Source organism: Ambystoma mexicanum, chromosome 10 (assembly GCF_040938575.1).
Source record: "Ambystoma mexicanum isolate Mex_15411 chromosome 10, UKY_AmexF1_1, whole genome shotgun sequence".
NCBI classification, from domain to species: Eukaryota; Metazoa; Chordata; class Amphibia; order Caudata; family Ambystomatidae; genus Ambystoma; species Ambystoma mexicanum.
This window is the reverse complement of record NC_090932.1, coordinates 514,470,712-514,489,737: the sequence shown is the minus strand read 5'-3', so window position 1 is coordinate 514,489,737 and position 19,026 is coordinate 514,470,712. Positions and strand designations below refer to the sequence as shown.

Sequence of the window (19,026 nt, the reverse complement as noted above, 5' to 3'; positions counted from 1 at the left end):
GAACCTGAGGGTTTGGCTCCTGCAGCCCTGGGGTTTGGAGGGTATGAGTTGCCAGCGGACTGCAGGGAGGTCCTCAACAGGGCATCGTCAACCGTGGAAGTGCTATGGACCTAATTGGAAGCGTTTTGCTACGTGTGCCGGTCGCAGAAGATTACCCCTCTGAGAGTCATGTGAGAGTCATGGCTCCACAGATCCTCCCATACTTGCTATCCTTGGTAAAGGCTGGTCTGGTGCACACCTCTGTGAAGGTGCATCTGGCGACTATCTCCCGCTACACCAGATCCCCCAGGAAGATCCTCGCTTTGTTCCCACAGACTCCTCAAGGAGTTTCTCAAAGATCTTTTTCCCGCCGGTGAAGGTTCCTGACCCAGCGTGGGAACGCAACCCGGTTCTGACAACGCTTATTTTGGGGGTCCTCTTCGAGCCTATGCATCAGCCCCCTTCTCGCGTGGAAGACGGCTTTCCTTGTGGCCATCCCCTCTGCCAAACATGTAGGTGAGATCCAGGCCCTATCCTGCAAGCAACCATACCAGACTTTCCACGAATTAAGGGTGGTACTGCGTATGCACCCCTCTTTCATGCCGAAAGTTCCATCGGAATTCCACCTCAACGAGCCTTTAGTGTGAACTGTTTTCTCCCGAAACCTTAGCCAGAGGAAAGGGCCTTGCACTTGCTGGACATTGCTCGTGCCCTATGACGGGCACAAAGGGTTTTTCGAAAGCCTTCACAACTGTTGGTGAACTTTGGTCCTGTGAACCATTGGAAGGACTTGTCCAAGGCTTCCATTTCAAGGTGGCTCTCCAGCTGCATCACACACTGTCATCGGTTGGCGAACCGACCTCTGACCGCCCATCCGAGAGCCCACTCCACCAGAGCAATCGCTGCGACAACAGCGTTCCTGTCTGGTTTGCCCCTGTTGGACATCTGCAGAGCTGCTATGTGGAGGTCCACGCACGCCTTCACAAAGTTCTACTGCATCAACAGGGTTTGCAGGGGTGAGTCTGTTCCAGAGGTAAGAGTTAATTGCTTCTGTTGAGCCTTGCCACCTCCCGTGGTTGTGTAATGTTGTACTGCTGTGTATTCGTTATTCATGTGCATGTGAATCCATGCTAGAGAAGGTTTAACTTACTTGCCTGTAACTATTGTTCTCCATTATTGTGGCTTTTCTTGGTTATACTGCCACTTTACGTGCTTACCAAATCTTAACCACCCAATAAGATATCCAGAGGTTGGTCTGTAGAAACTATCCTGCCAATGCACAGCATATTAATTGTGCAAATGATTTTTTTATTTGCATATATTTTATTACAAACTTTTCGCAATTTCACTTCCAACTATCTGCCCCAACACACACCCTTAAAGTGTAAATTTGAGATTTTAAATGTGTAGGTTTTAGATCGTGACAATTTTCAAAATTTAAGTTCCTTGCTTTCCTAGGTAAAGTGCCGTTATTGACTGTGAATCTGTTTTCTTATTTACCAAAGTTCATCAAGTCCAGTTTTTCTGCATTGCCTTTAGAAAGTTCACCATTGCATAATTCACTCTTTGTTCTGCCATTCCGCAGGTCAGCTCCCACCATTTCTCAGTTTCCAATCCTACTTTCTTGTCTGTAACCTTAAGGAGGTGAATGGCTCTTGGATCCTTCAGTTTCGGGCATAAGAGGCTCAAGTGCTTTAATGTTTCACTTGTCTGCCACATAACCTGCACTCATCGGTTTCGTCTTTCTTATACCGCAAGAGTGGTTCTGTTGTGTAGCACATTTAGTCTGAACCTCCTCAGCAAGTTCCGGTCTCTGCTGTTGGGGAATTTCTTTAGATTGCTTCTTGTCTGATTTAGGTGGGCAGTGTTACTCTTGCACAGAGAGGGAGTTATGAAGGCTGCTATTTTTTTTCTGTGGCGTCCCGGTCCACTGTCCATATGTTTTTCTTTACTAGCATTGGGTTCCTGCATATTATTTCTCTAGTTAAACACAGATTGTTGAGGGCAGTTTCGCAGTCCCTGTTCTAACTTTTGATGTCCAATCGTCCTCTCCATTCTCTCTGCTCTTTAGTACCTCAAATTGGGGAGGCCCTTCTTTTAGAATTGTTTTCCTAAACCGTGCAATTTTCAGATTTAACTCTTGGTGTATCACGGCCACTGGTATTGCTTGTGGGAGTTGTAATATTCTTTTCCAAAAATGCCCTTCTAGGCGATCCCATACCTCGTCTCGTATTCCCCAACAGGTTTCAGATCCGTAGATGAGTACCGATCTCACCTTTTTTGTTTATAAAAATTCAGAATTGGAGTCAGTGAGAATTTACCAAATCTTCTGTCCATTGTCTTTTTCGATACATTTTCAATCCAGGGACATATTTCATTCTGCTTTGGATCCGTTTGAATTACATCCTCCATGGCTGCATCTTTTTAGCTGATTTCATTGGATTCTGACAGGTTTATTTCCTGTGAGTTGCTTACAGCAGCTACCTTTTTAGTTGCAAACCTGGTCCAGTTACATTACCATATGATTCTAAAAGTGTTATTTGGGTGGGTATAGGACTGGATAGTTCACACATAAGCGGGTTAGAGTTCGAAGGAACCCCTGTCACGCCTCGCTGCTTCCTCTCTTTGCATTCGATCTGTGATGGGGAGATCTTCCGAGATCCTCGTTCGCGGACTGCCGAGAACGAGGATCACAGAAGATCTCCCCATCACAGGAAGCAGCGAGGCGTGATGGGGGTTCCTTCGAACTCTAACCCGCTTATGTGTGAACTATCCAGTCCTATACCCACCCAAATAACGTTGCGGCAATCTTCAAAAAGTCTGCCGGATCCATGCAGGTCCCGCGCAACTATTTTGAAGAACCTCTGAGTAATTACCAACCTGAATAAACAATGAAAACAGGAAATCCACCAACGCACAAAATGCAATCCCCAATAAGGAAGTGACATCCTGGTGCAAATGACAAACGCTCCAGTCTAACCACTTTATGATTAAAAAAGTTTCAAACAATTATCTGACACATCGGGGATTGTTATTGAACTTTTCTGTCAACTCGCCAATAACTACATACCGTCCTGAAGAGATCCATAATATAAACAGCGGAACACCAGGGAAGGTGTTGACGACCTCTGTTCAGCCAAAACATATGTAGACATCCCACAGACACCAAAACTAAGTTGTCTTTTTCTCAAACGAACTTTCAGCTAATGCTGTACATTAAGAGTTCTCCCCTGCCATTATTAGTTTGTGGTAACAAATTTTGTTGTCAATGTGATGAATTATGAATGTCGCTTACTAACACAAGTCAACATTGGTAGAAAAATGCAATAATTCTGGATTGGTTTTTCTCTTTAAATTGTTCTTTTTATAAAATTCTTCTCAAATGTTTGTGATGCCTTTTGGAGTTGCCTTTTGGACAGCACACACAGCACGATTTTGTATTGAATTGAATGTAGATTAAAATGTGTTTTTAAATGATTACCTGTTTGGCATAATTACCTGGACAGATGAATTAGATAATCTATCCAGTGGTGTTTGTTTTCTTCTGACTCCTTCTAAAGGTAGACTAGGAGAGGGGTAATTTAGCAGCCTTGTTTGCTTTAAACAATTACTCAACTGCTTTATTACTAATATTAGGAAATTTAATATCTAGAAGAGAATAAATATCCATAAATGTTAAACAAGAGAGAGAGAACATTGCTGTTTTTATTCTTTTTAGGAGTGTTCAAGACCCTATATTGCAAGTGCAAACACTTGTTGGTTTAGTGCTAAAACTGTAGGGAAGATATTGATCAAATCTAATGCTTATCATACACACAAGGGTAATTAACTTAAATACATAAATTGACCTAGAAGCTAAGCATGTCGGTTGCTCAGGGGTAGTATCTTCTTTTGCACAAGTAGAACACACTTTCTTTAGTCCTGCTTCAGGTACAGCATGATTCTCTGCCGCATAACCGACCACAGCCCCAGGTGGGCATTTAGACCGTGTTTGGAATAGAGATTAGGCTCATATGTAAAGCCTTAAATATGATTCTAAAAGGGTTAACCATTTTTTTAAAGGAATCACTCATACCCTTAAAATATTCTTTTTGTGGTCCATGTAAATTCTCTAAAAATGTGTAAGTGGTTCTGCATGGGAGGGCAGTTCTGCTCTGTCTTAAATGATGAATGTGCAGTTTGTATTCTCTTGTCTATGTAATAAACTGTATCATGTCTCACGGCACATAGATAAGTGTTTTGCAAAAGGGATTTACCCATTTGCTGCCTATTTTAATGAGTCTTCATAATCTTTTGTCAGTAAAACCGGGCATCGCTTTGACCTTGATTTTCAGGTCTGTCACACTGGTGATTGCAGTTTGTGTGAATTGTAATGATTCCTTTGCATCTAATCTCCCATTTCTACCTCTTTAGTACTGTGGAAGGTGGTCCGTGGCAGAAAGAGTTCCCGGCGGGCAGTACTGCTAGTAGGACTATGTGATTCTGGAAAAACCCTTCTCTTCAGTAGGGTAAGGCTACTCGACTCTTAATAAGGATCATAAAACTCCTTTAAATTTAAAACCTTCTAGTGTTCATTCCAGAAAGTAGTTAAATGCACCTGGATGGTTTAGAGCTCTTGTGTATTTATTGTTAATTCACAAGGAACTAACCACCATACATTGTGGGGCCCCTAAAGGGAGCCAGGCGGGGGAGACTCAGACAAGGGAGGGAGACCGAAACAAATCATTACAAGTTGATGAAGTGTTGAGACCCGAGAAGGACTGAGAAGAGCAGGTACGAAAGTTCAGTACAAGAAACGCCGAGTGTACTACAAACAAGTTAATTGAAGCCTACTTCACATTAAATGACACTTTTAAATTGTGGAATACATTTATTCTTAGCAATTTTTAAATAAATGGCAAGAGTACATCCCCAAGAGGAAAGCGCACCAGGCTATTTCCAGTGACCCATCGTGTGTAGCCCCCGTGGCCAGCTACTTTTAACAGATTAGGAGACAGACTGCATGAACATCCAGACTTTGAAACGCTAATCAAAGTCATCTTCAGTTACATTTTTGTGGCAACATGTTTGCTTCTGTACAATTGCCCCAAACAACTTGTTTTTTTTTTCATTAAGCCTAAAGCAGGTGGGTTTGTACTGTTTTATATTTGCTTGATTGGCATTAGAACACTTACTGAAACGAAGGCGCAATAAGGTAAGAAGTTGGATGAAATACTTTGAATAGGTAATTTTTCTACCATTTATTTTTTCAGAACCGCTTGTTAATGCATTCAAGGCATACATTTTACTTGGGGTTGTACAAATTGCCTCACATTCCCAGGCATTTTGCAATTTTCTCTTACAATACTAGTGTTCTATGATGGTCTCACGCTTTCCTTAAATCAACAGCCTCCAGAATGTGTAGGTTTGGTTCTCCGAGCAGGTTGTGTATGTGAAACTTTACAAAGCATCTGTATTCCTTACCTAGGCTTTGTGATGTGGTTGAAATATGTTGCCATATTAATCCGCGTTTGTGCTTCTTATTTCTTTGTCTTGCAGCTTCTAACTGGAAAATTTAAACTGACCCAGACTTCCATCACGGATAGCACGGCTGTGTATCGTGTAAAAAATGACAAGGTGAGGGACGAATGCTGGACATTTTTCGGGCTTCTGGGAAGTGTGGGGTGGACTGGGTACTCATCTATCCTGCCAAGAGTTTACCTTCTTTCAGTGCCAAGGCTTATATATGCTGGGATGTTAAACTCTTACAGTTCCGTGTGTGTGTGTGTGTGTGTGTGTGTGTGTGTGTGTGTGTGTGTGTGTGTATATATATAAATATTTTGTAAGTGTGACACTGCCTTGTTTTGTAATATTGTAGATGAAATTACACTTTCACCTTTTAAGATGGATTTATAAAATCAACCCCACAGAGCAGCTGCTTTCGATAGAACAATGACCTCTTGCCTAGTAAGAATCTGTGCTCTATTCTCCCTAAGCATTAATCCATTATCGGTTGACAAAACCATAGAGCATTGGTCAAACCCACCAACCCCCCCCCTCCCCCCCCGTCCCCCTGTGTCTCCCCTGACCTCCTAGGGGACAATATGGCAATCGTGAGGGAACTAGTCTGGACATCACCTCCTCAAATCCCCCCCCCATCCTCGGCAAGGTATGCATAATGGCTGTTGGGCAGAAACCTGTGCAGTTCCCTTAGGGACCACTTCATAACGTTTAAGACCACAGGAGTAAGCAGTAAACCCAATTGGTAGCAGTCTGTACCACCCAGATTTACCTGGTAGCTGTGGCTGAGCAGTCAGACTTCTCTCAAGAAGAGTTAGGCAGTATATAGAGTATACACAATAGGGCTAAAAACACAGTAGCACAAGCAAACACTGACCAGAGCTTTGGTATAAAAGTATATAATTATTTATTTAAAAACACACTTGTAAAAATACACTGTCACTAATATGTCAAGCAAGTTCAAACCGTCACTGTAAGCATATACACCTCCCTAGTTAATTATTCGACAAGTCTAGGTTAAGACACCACTTATTTAGAAAAACAGAGGTGAGCGCGTAACCGTAGATGGCACTCCAATTTGTTTAAAAAGGGAGAGAAAAGGCAGAATAGGAACATAACACAGCACCAACACTTAACAGCAAGTCAAGAAGGCAGGGTCTACTGTATAGCAAAAAGTTCATAGGCCAGGCCCACTCTTGGAGAGAGCAAGGCGGAATGTGCCCAAGATCACACAGTGGAAATGCACTCAAAGTCTTTGCAGAAAAGTCAGAGGTTGATCAGTTCAGAAAGGTAAAGTTAGCTGGTCCGAGGTCACCCCAGGATAGAGAGTCAAGGATTTACGGGACACCTTGGACAATCTGTTGCAAGTGAGACCAGGCGGGACACAGTACCTGAAATGGTGAGAAAGCTCCAGCAGGGGCAGTTGTTCCTGGCAGCGGGTGCAAGTCGGGGCTTCGTCCAGGGGAAGAGAAGATCTCAACGTGGAGGAAAGCTGGAGGTCGTTGCACTGCCAGGGAAGAAACCAGCCGCAGAGTTTCCCGGTTAAAAGGTACAACCCTTTTATTCGCGGTAATGGTGAAGCGTGGCTATCCGGCCGCCGGGGTGCTTGGCACGGGCGATTCGACCACGAGACGATCCAGGAAGGCAAAAAAGGCGAACTGGTTGGTCCCACCAGCTCAAATGGAAGAAGACTCTCCTGGAAGAAGATCTCCTCTGTCGTCGGGGAAGTGGTGAGTTCGTACAGCAGGGCTTCACCGGTGGTGTCGTCGTTGTAGATGGCTCAGCTTCTCCCCTCTTCGGATTCTTTAGGTCCTGTGGCGACTTCTGAAGTTCCAGTCCCCAAAGCCCTGCTTTTATGCAGCAAAACCCCCATTCATCAGCCTAGCTGTCACTCAAAACATGCTGTGCCAATCACACAAGAGTGCGACTTGAGTTTCCAAGGCAACTCAGTCCAGGGTGCCTAATCCCCCTCCCACACATCCTGTTGACCCCAGACAGAGTGGCACCATTTGGAGGGCTTCTGTGGAGAAGCCCGCCAAAAATTGGAACAAAGGGCTCGACTTGGGTTAGAGTTTCAGAGGCGAACACAAACGCCATTCTAAAACCGAGTCCTGGCAAAAAGACCCAACCGGGGAATAAATATTAAATAAATAACCCGGCGGTATCTTTAACATTGCACCAAAAAGTGGTGCGTTTAAAATGAATGGGAAAATCCCATAGGAAATATTCCGGTGGAATATTTTGCGTGGTATCCACTGCCACCAGCCAGACACTCGACAAGGGGGGACTGGATAGTGCCTCCTTGGAAAACAGATCCAGGGGCAATCGAATTACCCCTACCAGTACTTCCACAATATGATTGTTTGTACTGGTTCTGTTCACAATTTGAGACTAGTAAAGCCAATGGTGACTTTACATGCCCTGGGAGACAGTAGTCAGTCCCAGGGTATGGCGTCTATGTTTGGGAGGTCACTAGGACACCCCTGTGTTACTGCACTGAGGGTACTGTGTAACACGCATACCAAAAACACATGAAGCCCTATGGAGTAAAAGACCCCATAGCCCATAAAACGCATTACATAGTCAAAGGACATTCTCAAATCATGCCTAAGAGTGGGAGAAAGAGTCTCACTCATGGCAGGAGAAAAAAATAAACCCCAAAAATCCAGCAACGCTTCTGGGGGGGACTCGCTAGGTTTGGGAAATTAGCCTTAACAGAATTCTCCCTAACAATGGCTCAGATTGTGTAACATATACCCCCTTCCTGGACAGCTGGTTTGACTATTTCAAAGTACATCAATGGGTCCTTGCTCGCTTGCACCTATTGTTACCTGCTGCAGTATCATCAAGGAAAGGTCCAGAGGGGAAGAAGCATGGTCTCTGCGCTTGCAGCACTGTTTGGTCGTTTAGGATGATGCATAGGTCTGTGATGAGACTAAAATTGCTAGTAGAAATACTTGACTTCCCTGGTATTGTGCTGCGGAGACAGGCTGAAGTACCAAGGTCATTGATCGTGAACAGCAGAAGCTTAATTTCATTAATGAGTCTTCGCCTCTCTTTAAGGAGGGTCTGAGACCTCTTGTTCGCCTTGCTGTGCGGTCAAATTTGCTGGCGCCTTCGCTTTTTGACATGCTTGTTTCCAAAGCTGGGAAACGAGACAGCAATAGGAAGAAAATATTCACACTTTCGTAGCTTGCAGCCCAACCCAAATAATGCATTTGGAGCGCTCTATAAAATAAAAGCTACCACAGCTTAACATCAACAACACCAGTAATGATTTTGTTTAAAAATATGTAACAATGGAACTGGTCCCAGTCAATTTGCAAAGGTGGGCAGGGGTCAATTTGCAAAGTTGGGCAGGGGACGCCTGACAGCTCGAGCTGTTTTAGTCCATCTCTCCCCGCCTACGCCACCTTACCTATCCGCAAGCCTCCAAGAGCAAGACGCTACGTGGCTGTGCGCCTCCAAGAATACACAGTACCTGGAAAAATGCAATTCCAAAGCGCTGCTCCTGCAGGCGAGTCCCAAACAGCAGAAAGCGGCAAATTCACAGCTCGTTGCCTCCACCTGGGAGGTCAGTTGTGAGACAGTGCAGGACACACTCAATCGCTCACACTCCCAAACAACTCAAAACAGTGTGGCATTCCCTTTGGTACAGGTTCACTCTAGGGCCACTTTCAAGGGCAGGATTGTCGGCCACCGGGCCATTGCCCCCTCTTGCTCTCCCTGTGCAACTCAAATCAATGTGTCACGCTTTTCAGCATGGGAAAGCCTTGCCCTGTAGGCTGTCCCATACAAGACAAATTAAAGTGAGGTTTTGTATCAATAACGTTTAGCTTCTTTCACTGACTGCTAGGTCCAATGAGTACGCCGGTGCTGTGTGGGGTGAAAGGAGAGTGCTGCACTGGTCTGGATCATAGCAGGAGGAGGGGACACAGGAGATGGGGAGGGGCACTCCTATCTTTAATATCTCAGTAATTGTAATGCCTCACACCAGATTGTGTGTTGTCTGAAACAAAATCTACATATTCGAATAAAATAAAGTTTTTGACACACCACAATTGGATCCATTCCTCTATTTTTGACTTAAAAATGTACTGCGCAGCCTCAGCACCACAGGATCCAACAGTGTTGCCTCTACCACTTATATATAAAATCTGGGATTCGCCAACAGCCATATTTAAGGCTGTAATTATAACCTTTCTACCCTAATGTTTAGGAAGAAGATATAGTAAAGAAATTGTCTGTGTATATACTGTTTGTTGTGCATTTTACGCCCACCTTAAACACACCATATATGTTACAAACATGTATTCTGACCCCATTGCTTAAGGTTTCTAATGGGGTTCTCCTACCTGTGGTTATTAAACCCATTTATTTGAAGACAAGGTGGCAATGATAGGTTACTGGTAACTAAACCTCGTAAATTGACAAAGGTGTTTCCCAGTCGTACACATGTTTTATTTTTTTTTGAAACTTTATTTATCTTTGCACACAGGTACATCACATATTCATATATATTCCTTTACATTACACTACATACATTGTATACCACTATTGGCAATCCGAGTCCACATTTTCATTTTCAGCCTTGTCTGACAAGTATTGTTTAAATCTTGCCCATATGTTCCTAGGTCTTGAAGAGGCGAAGACCGAAACGATGTATAGTTCTTCAGTGTCATTTGTCCACACCATATCCTTATCCCAATCTATCTTGGTCGGAGGGATTGTGTTTTTCCATCTCATTAATATTGCCCTTTTATCTATCAAGAGACCCAGATTTAGCCATTTTGTCCAAGATTGTATTCATTTTCCCCACCTCTCCCAATATACATAACCTCGGTGTCCATTGAACTGGTTGGTCTGCCATCTCATCCAGTGCCTGACAAACCCCAGCCCAGTATTCTTTCAGCTTCACACAAGCCCAAAGCATATGGTATATATTAGCGTCTTCTTTATTACATCTCGGACAAGTTCCCGGGTTGTCTGGGTAGATCTGTTTGAGTTTAGCGGGGGTGTAGTGGGTTCTGTGTATTATCTTATGGTATATCAATTTATATCTGGAATTGCACGAAACCTGCTTAGTTAGTGCACAGATTTGGGACCACTCCAGATCATCTATTTGCTGTCCCAGATCATGTTCCCACTTATCCTTCGCAGTGTGTGTTCCCCGTGGGCTCGTCTGCACCACAAGTTTATATAAAGTTGAAGCTGTTATTTTCTGCGTCGCCCCTGTAAACATGTATCCAAGCCCAGTATTTATCTCTGGCTCATTCGGTAATGTTGGATACATCTTCTGTGCTTCATTTCTAACCGACATGTATTGTTTATGTTTAATCGTTTTTCCCACCACTTCTTGTATGTCTTCCCATTGGACAAAGCATTTTTCTGGAAAGAGTTGACCCCATTGAGCGATGTCTCTAGCGCTCCAATGCTTAGCTAATTCCCCATCTAGGGTGAAAGATGATTGAGGGTCCCCCCAGAGTGGCATGCTCGGATGATATAGTCTATCTGTTCCATATATGTCTGCTATTTTTGCCCATGCCGCAGTAGTCACCTTCTCGGGGTCTATTGTGTTGTAGTGCTTGGGGGTCGGACTGGTCATTTTATGTAGCAGCGTAATTGCTTCACGTTCCCTTCGCTGGGGTGGTGGGTTCCCTGGATCAAGGAAGTGTGGCCCATTGGGCGGCATGGTATGCCTGTGCCACAAGATAATATAGTTCCAAATCTGGTGCCATCAACCCCCCTCTTGGGAAAGTGTTGGTCAAAGTTTTCCAGCTCAGTCTAGGGTGCCCCCCCCCAAACAACGTCAATGCAGGCGCTATTCATTTTTGAGAACAGGGCACGACCTGGCCAAACCGGTACCGGACTGAATAGATAAAATAGCTTCGGCAAGATTACCATTTTAATTATTGCAATTCTTCCCATCATTGAAATTGGTTGAGCGCCCAATCGCTTTATTTTAATGCACAATGCGTCAGCTAGGGCACTATAGTTCAGGGCGCGGGACAATTGGGATGTTCTGGCGATGTATGCACCCAGGTAAAGAATGTCGGGCACCATACAAGACCATATAATTCAGTGGGTTTTCTTGTAGTTCCTGTCAATGGGAACACTTCTGATTTGGTGGGGTTTACCCGTAGGCCTGAGTATTCACCGAATCTTTTAACCTCAGTAAGGATCTTGCCCAGCGATAGCTCTGGATTCTTAAGATATAACAGGATGTCGTCAGCGTAAAGCGTTATTATTTGTGGGTTACCGTCTAGTGGTAGACCCTAAGAGCTGTAGCGTGACCTGAGTATGTCTGCCAGGGGTTCTATTATTAGGGAGAACAATAGTGGGGAAAGTGGGCAGCCCTGCCGGGTGCCCCCCGCAGGTTTAATTTGTCTGTCAAGTTCCCGTTCACTCTTTTAGCATGGGGGGATGAATATAGTATTTGTATCCACTGAAGTTAGGGCCAAATCCATAGTTCTGCAATATACCGAATAGAAAGGGCCATGAGACAGTATCAAACGCTTTCCGCATGTCAAGGGATACCGCTATCCCTTGCATCTCGGGGGAGAGATTGGCTAAATGTTGTGACATTTTCTAATATTCGTTGCAGTTGATCTACCTGTGATGAACCCCGCCTGGACTTCATGCACCATGTAAGGCATCAATGGTGTTAATCTGGTAGCTATAATTTTTGCGAAGATCTTCGCATCCGTGTTTATCAGTGAAAGTGGCCTATAAGAGCCACAGTCTTCTGGGGGGTCCCTGGTTTAAGGAGCAGTGTGATCACCGCCTCTCTGGGGGTTTCAGGGAGTACTCCCTTTTCCAAGGCTTCTTCCCACACTGCAAGTTACCTAGGGGCTAGTTCCTGAGTGAACTCTTTATAGAATTCTGCCCCGAGGCCAACCGTTCCAGGGGCTTTCCCATTAGGGAGTGCCTTGATCGCCTCTATTATTTCATACTCAGTAATTGGGCATTCCAATGAGACCCTAGTGGCGTCTGCTAGGAGTGTTGTTGGAATATGGGAGAGGTACTGCTTAATCTCTTCATCGGTGACATCACATTGAGGAGAATATAGTTGTTTGTAGAATGTGTAAAACGTCTCTTCTACCTTGCTGCGATCCGTGGTCGCTGTGCCGTCTGGCATATGTATGCATGGTATAGTAGAAGGGCCTCCTTCTCCCTTTACTGCCCTAGCTAGTAGTTTCCCTGGGCGCTCCCCTTCCCCGTATCGACGCTCTGCGATAGGTCTGTCAAAATATCTAATTTCTTGATAGCTGGCTCGATGTATTCTTCCAGTTTAATCTTGATTTCTGAGCTGAGCTGTGTCGATGGTGTGTGCGCGTGTTGAGTTTGTAATGCCATTATTTGGGATTCTAGTCGCTCTAATCTTCCCCTAATATCTTTAAGGATTCCACCCTCCAGGGATATAGAATTGCCTCTCATGCATACTTTAAATGCTGCCATAAAATAGCCTGACTAGTTACTGAGTTTGTGTTCATTTCAAAGTATTCTTGTATGTTCCGCAACATAGCGTTCTTGTAAACCAAATCTTTTAAGGCTGCGGGTTTGAATCTCCATGGAGGTCTGAGTGCCGTGTTACCGGGGATTCGTAGTATTAGCTTTATCGGTGAATGACCCGAATATGTCCTGGTGCAAATATGGGAGCTGGAAACCCATGACAGGATAACATTGTCCACTAGCCATAGATCAATTCTAGAATGCATGTCGTGCACGGAGGAATAAAATGTATACTCTCTTTTAGATGGATTTAATGTTTTCCATGCGTCCTTTAGATTCAGATCTGACATGTGTTAAAGTATTGTTTGAGCAGCCTTGGTGAGTGTTCTGGCTTGTGTCTATGTACGATCTGTATGAACATCGAGAATGGTGTTAAAGTCTCCTCCGCAAATTAGTAAGGCCATTGGATATTTCGCTATTTTATGAAATATTTGTGAGTAAAACACTGGATCATCAACATTAGGCCCATATACGTTCAGCAGGAGTATCTCTTTGTCACATAACGTGCCATGAACCAGTACATACCTCCCCTCAGGGTCACATTCAACATTGATGCATGTAAACGGTAGGGATTTGTGTATCAGGATGGCTGCCCCCCTCGCCCGTTTAGAGTATCTCGTGACATACTGATGGGTCCCCCAATTTGGCATCAATTGTTCACTTTGCTGTGGGCCTATATGGGTTTCCTGCAAAAAATCTATTTTGGGTGTCTGTCTATTGATACATGCAAATATCTTCCTTTTCTTTATACCGGACCCCAATCCCCTTACGTTCCAGCTTAGTATTGTAATGTCTTCCATGCCTGTTTTTAGCCATTATCTGTATAGTAACATATGCGTGAGAGAATATTTGTCTACATGGATCTTCGGATTTAGTACCAGTGTGCTTTTCCTTTTTCCAGTAACATTAAACTTGTCATAACCCCACCCCCCTCCCTCACAGTTCCCCTAACTTCAACCGTGCCCATAGTGCCCCTCCCTTCCCACCCAACAACAATCTGAGCTCCTGCTATGGGGCAAGCCAAGCCCTTGCCAGCATTGAGTACTTATGATGAGACCGATTCTACGATGTTGCTTAAACTCGTGTGTCTTAAATGGGGTATTGGGTATCAACATTATTCAGCCAAGTAGTGATATTTGCCCCCTCAAGAGCCACCCGTAAGAGGCTCACTGTGTCACGGAACAATAGTATATTATTGAACATATTTATTGTTACATAATCCCGGATATTATGAGTTCTCCTCCCGTGGTTTTCTTGCCGGGACCGGGTTGTGCGTTTTGACAAAAGTTGCCGCTTCTTCTGGGAATGTGAAGAAATACACTTTGTTTTGGTGCTGGATTTTGAGTCTTGCTGGATATAGCATTGAATATTGCACCTGACGTTCGCGCAACAGTTTCTTGATCCCTGTGAATAGTTTCCTCTCCTGTTGAACTGCCAGGGTAAAGTCGGGAAACATACGTATGTTTGCCTCCCAGTGTAGCTCATGCTTCTCCCTTGCAGCTTTCAAAATCAAATCCCTATCTCTATAATTCAGTAGACGGGCAATTATCGGTCTGGGTTACGCTCCTGGTTTTGGTTTGGGGACAAGGGATCTATGTGCCCTCTCAACGATAAACATTGGTGACCAACCGGGGTCTCTCAAGAGGCTACGCAACAATACCTCTACAGCTTTCTCCATTGACCCTTTCATTGCATCCTCCGGTACTCCTATAATGCGGACATTGTTCCTTCGGGATCTCGCCTCCAAATCTTCACATTTGGCCTTCACAGTGCCCAGCTCAATTGCCATTGTGGACACAGTAGACTTTCAAGTGCATCCTCTGTACGCCAGATCCGCATCTCTGCTTCAGTGATGCGGGATGTTGTTTTTTCCAACTGTGCCTTAATGGATGTCACATTCGCTGTTGTTCCATCCAGTTTATCATTTAGTGCCGAGAAGCCTTCTGCATGGCCTGGAAGACCGCCTGGGGGTCCATCGTTGAAGCCACTGATGTCTGTTGTTCTTGTGAGGGTGCCTCTTCGTCCATCATGTGGTGAGTGTCTTTCTGTAGTGCCATTGTAAATTTATCCATGGCCCCTTTGCCTTTTTTGGGTCCAAAGTTTTTGGGCATCGTATCCCTTCTCAGCTCTCAATGTGGTCAGGAGCAGAAAGACAGATTTACTGATCGGCTTATCGGCTGGTTGTATTTCGTTGGACTTGGTCCCGTCTCATCATCAACCACCCAAAAGGCGATCCCGGGAGATACGATTTCAGATTCTGCGTCGCCTGCATGCCCCAGATGATACCAAGTGCATTGGCTTTGTTGTTTATAGTTCATCCATATAGCTCTCCCCGCCTCTGGCTCAGGATTGTAGTTCTCTCTGTTATGATCAAGGAGGAGTAGTTGGCTCTGGTCAATTATGTGGTGTACTAATAAATGGCGAGTTGTGATTTATTGCATTGGGGGGCCTCCGATCACAGCACTCTCCCACGCCCCTCCCCGGCGCCCGTGGCCAGATATGTTATGCGCCTGTGGGCTATCCGCCGGGACCGTGGATCTAGTCGGGTCCCAAGGTCTTGTGGTGGGATGGGTCGGGGAGGCCAGAAGGCGGACAGCACCTGGGGGGACTGTGGGCTGCCCCGATTCACTCAATTGCTTGATGATGATGTCTTTTTTTTTATCCCACAGATTAATGACAGGTACCCCCCGTCTGGTTTGCACGTCCTCTTTGGAATGTTCTGGTGTGTGGGAGGAGGTTCTGCAGCCCCCTTATGGTTCACCCCAGGTGAGATGGCTCAAGGAAGAATGGGCAATGTGGGCCGCAATGTTCAATTCTGAAGTGCAAGGTGATCCAACCTTAGACAATGAGGCGGGCAGAGAGGAGAACCGCCCGTCGCGCCCCCGTTAATACGGGGAGAGAGTGGGAGTAGGGTGCCCGAAACAGGGTGCACACAGGCCTCCAGGCCCACACGCCAGCAGCGGCTACACCCGACCACAGGGCCCAGTGACCGCCGCCGGAGCCCCGCGCGCGAGTGGGGCCTCTTCCCTCCCCGGCAGGGCCAAGACTCAAGCGGACAGCAGAGGCAACAGGGGACGAAGAGTACTCCCTCATCTCCCCCGCATACATGGCAACGGCCGCCGTCCTCACCAGGCCAGGCGCCGTCTGGCGAACAGCAAGGGGGGGGGCTGCGGGCGCTCGACGGGATCCAGAGCACCCGCGCTTACCTCCCAACGCCGGCACCACACACCCCCAACTGCCGCGCCTCTCATAGAGCCAGGCAGGGGTCCTCCCAATGGTCCTCGGCGGACTGCCGGCTCACGCCTCGCACTGAACGCAGGATCGAAGCCGCTCCGATTTCTGCAACCATATGTTCCTTCACTGTCCAACTTCGTATGAGTGTTCCCGCACCTTTGTCGCTCGCAGTGTTCGTTTTATTGCGAAATCGGTCCGTTTTTGCAGCTATAACGGCATTCAGGCCTGGATTCCGCAGGAGCTCACGCGGGTGCAGCCATTTCACACGTGTGCAACAGCGCCCCCGTACAAATGGATGTTATGACAAGGAATGTTGCAGGACATAATTGAGATGGTTAAACATGGCGCTGCCCATGATATCCATGCCCTCCAACTAATTAGGGCGCAACATAAGGCTTTGACCAAAACTAAGAAAATAGATTATTATAAGAGTATGGCAGGCGTTGCTGGATGCCACAAGTAGGAAAGATGGCTCTGAAATTTTGGAGTAGGGTATCTCGGGCCAGAAATGGTGATAAAAGCACAGTTGCTCTGTTGCATTTCCAAGATTGAGTGGGTATAGCATTTCTCCGAATTGTACGAGTTGCCCGAAGAAAATGGCGTTCCTTGCAAGGAGGTTCACCAATCATAGAGGTGAGGGGGTCTCCCTACCCTGAGATTTTCATTGCTGTAGATTAGAAAGGCAGTGGAGTTGCAGAAATTTGGCAAGGGTCCTGGCCCCAATATGGTCCCGCAGATCGATTTTTTTTAAGAGTGCACCTGAGGTTTGGGCGATGATTATATATTTGTATTAATTTATTCAATGCAGTTGCTGTATCAGTTATGTTGCCAGAATCTTGAACGAAGGCTGTAATTGTCCCGTTGTACAATAAAGGTGGGCGGGAATGCCCTGGGAATTACAGGCCGATTTCACTCCTCAACCCTTATAGCAAAATATATGCCAGAGTCTTATTTGGAAGAATTAGTAAGTGAACAGAATATTATTCCTCTCAAGGCTAGTTTCCAGCCAAGTCTGAGCACCATAGATAAGACCTACAGACGCTTGTCCAAAAGTATGTCCACCTGAGGAAAATGCGCCTGTATGCCATTTATATCAACCTAAAATGCTCCTTTGACACCGCTCCTAGTGGAAGGCCCTCCTGTAACTAAATATACCTCTGCAGCTCTTAAATGGGATCCAGCACCTCTAGGGTTAGGTGGAATACAACAGGAGATTTAACAACCCTGATTGGTATCGTGCAAGGGAGGCAGAGGTGCGTTCTAGCACCAATCTTATTCTGTGTTAAAAAGATAATCAGCAGGATTATAGATCTCCACATAGATGCCCCCAAATTAGGCACAGATAAAGTCCTGCTCTTATTATTTGCTGATGATGCTGTCTTGCTTTCCCTGAACCTTGCTGGACTTCGTCAGCAGACTGAAGCTTTCTATTACTTGCGTAAAAGCTGTGGTCATCTTATAAATTATGATAAGACAAAGTCAACGGTTTTTTTCACACGCATGGGCAGAGAGGGGTCTAATAGCTCATTAGGATAGACCATGTAATAGAGCAGGTGGACACTTATGTGTATTTGGCTATCGACTTCTGTGGGAATGGCAGTTGGGCAGGTTGGGTGGATAGGGCTATGCTGACTCTTAATGGGCAAAATAATGTGACCTTGAAGTTTAGCCAAGATCATGGTGTTCGGTAAGAATTGCTGCAGTCATACTGTATCAGGCTACACAACACTTATCTGCTTGGTATTAGGTAACTCACCGTTTGGTATAGGTCTGTACCACACAAGTTGGTAGTGTTACTGAGCCTATCTCAAGAAGGGTAAATGTGAGCGGTAGAGCTGTACAAATGAACTCCGTAAATACAAGCCGGTCAGATAGCACAGCGAGTAGAGCGCTCACTTTGACATCCGTGCAGAGCCTGCCAACGCAGGTCGAATCCCATCAGGGCCAAACTTAGCCTTTCATCCTTCCAAGGTCGATAAATGAGCACCACACACCGTGGGTAAGCAGCGCTCAGATGCCTGAGGGTTTGTAGTGCTATATAATTGCAAAAAATGTTTTTTTTAAAAAGTAGCCAAGTAACACTTACACTCAAGGTTTTGGTTATAAATAGTAAATTTATTTAATCAACATCCATTTTTTAATAAGTGTTCTTTTAAAAAGGCAATTCATGTAACAACAATGTAAATATTCTTTTAAAGTTACTTTTCAGAATCAAAACAAGTTGGTGGATTGTCTTTGGATATGCTTCTTACACAATTCCTACACCCTGATGTGACTTAATCACAAGGACAGTAATGGCATTTATTGCAGATTTTGAGGTTGCAGGAAGGAAAGGTTTCGGGAAGGAAAAGGTTAAACAGATTCTCAGTAAATGTGAGGACAATTTAATCTTCAATGAAATCTAGACAAGCCTTAGTAACTCTCTACAACACGTTACCACCTACAAGGGACAAACAATATCAAAGTCAATGGACTAGAAAAGTCTTCAGGGAGCCAGGACAGCCAAAGTCAATATGAACAGTCTATGGCGCTGAGGCACTTCTTATATCAGAAACAGTCTTGCACAAAGTTGGAGAGTTTTAGAAAATCATGTGTAGGGTCACAAACTCTTGGTTTGAAGAAGAGTGGTCCAGCTGTATTCTGTCTTGCTACAGCAGTGCAGACCCTTGTTTCTGAGCCTCGGTTGTGGGGACAAGAGGGAGGATGTCTGGAGGGCTCCTGCGGCTGTACTTTGGAGGTCGTCTGGAGCTATGGGCTCTTTGCATTTCAGCAGCACTTTGCGGTTTCAGCGCTTAGCAAACA

The 19,026-nt window shown here is 45.2% G+C and overlaps 1 protein-coding gene across 2 annotated transcripts in view; it reads left to right on the top strand.

The window, feature by feature from the left end:
• Positions 1-19,026, top strand: part of SRPRB (SRP receptor subunit beta) — a 197,597-nt gene that overhangs the window by 40,995 nt on the left and 137,576 nt on the right. For both annotated transcript variants that reach the window (XM_069618061.1, XM_069618060.1), the window contains exons 2-3: positions 4,393-4,487; positions 5,518-5,595. In XM_069618061.1, the coding sequence (XP_069474162.1) occupies positions 4,393-4,487; positions 5,518-5,595 (173 nt within the window). The remainder of the gene's footprint in view (positions 1-4,392; positions 4,488-5,517; positions 5,596-19,026) is intronic.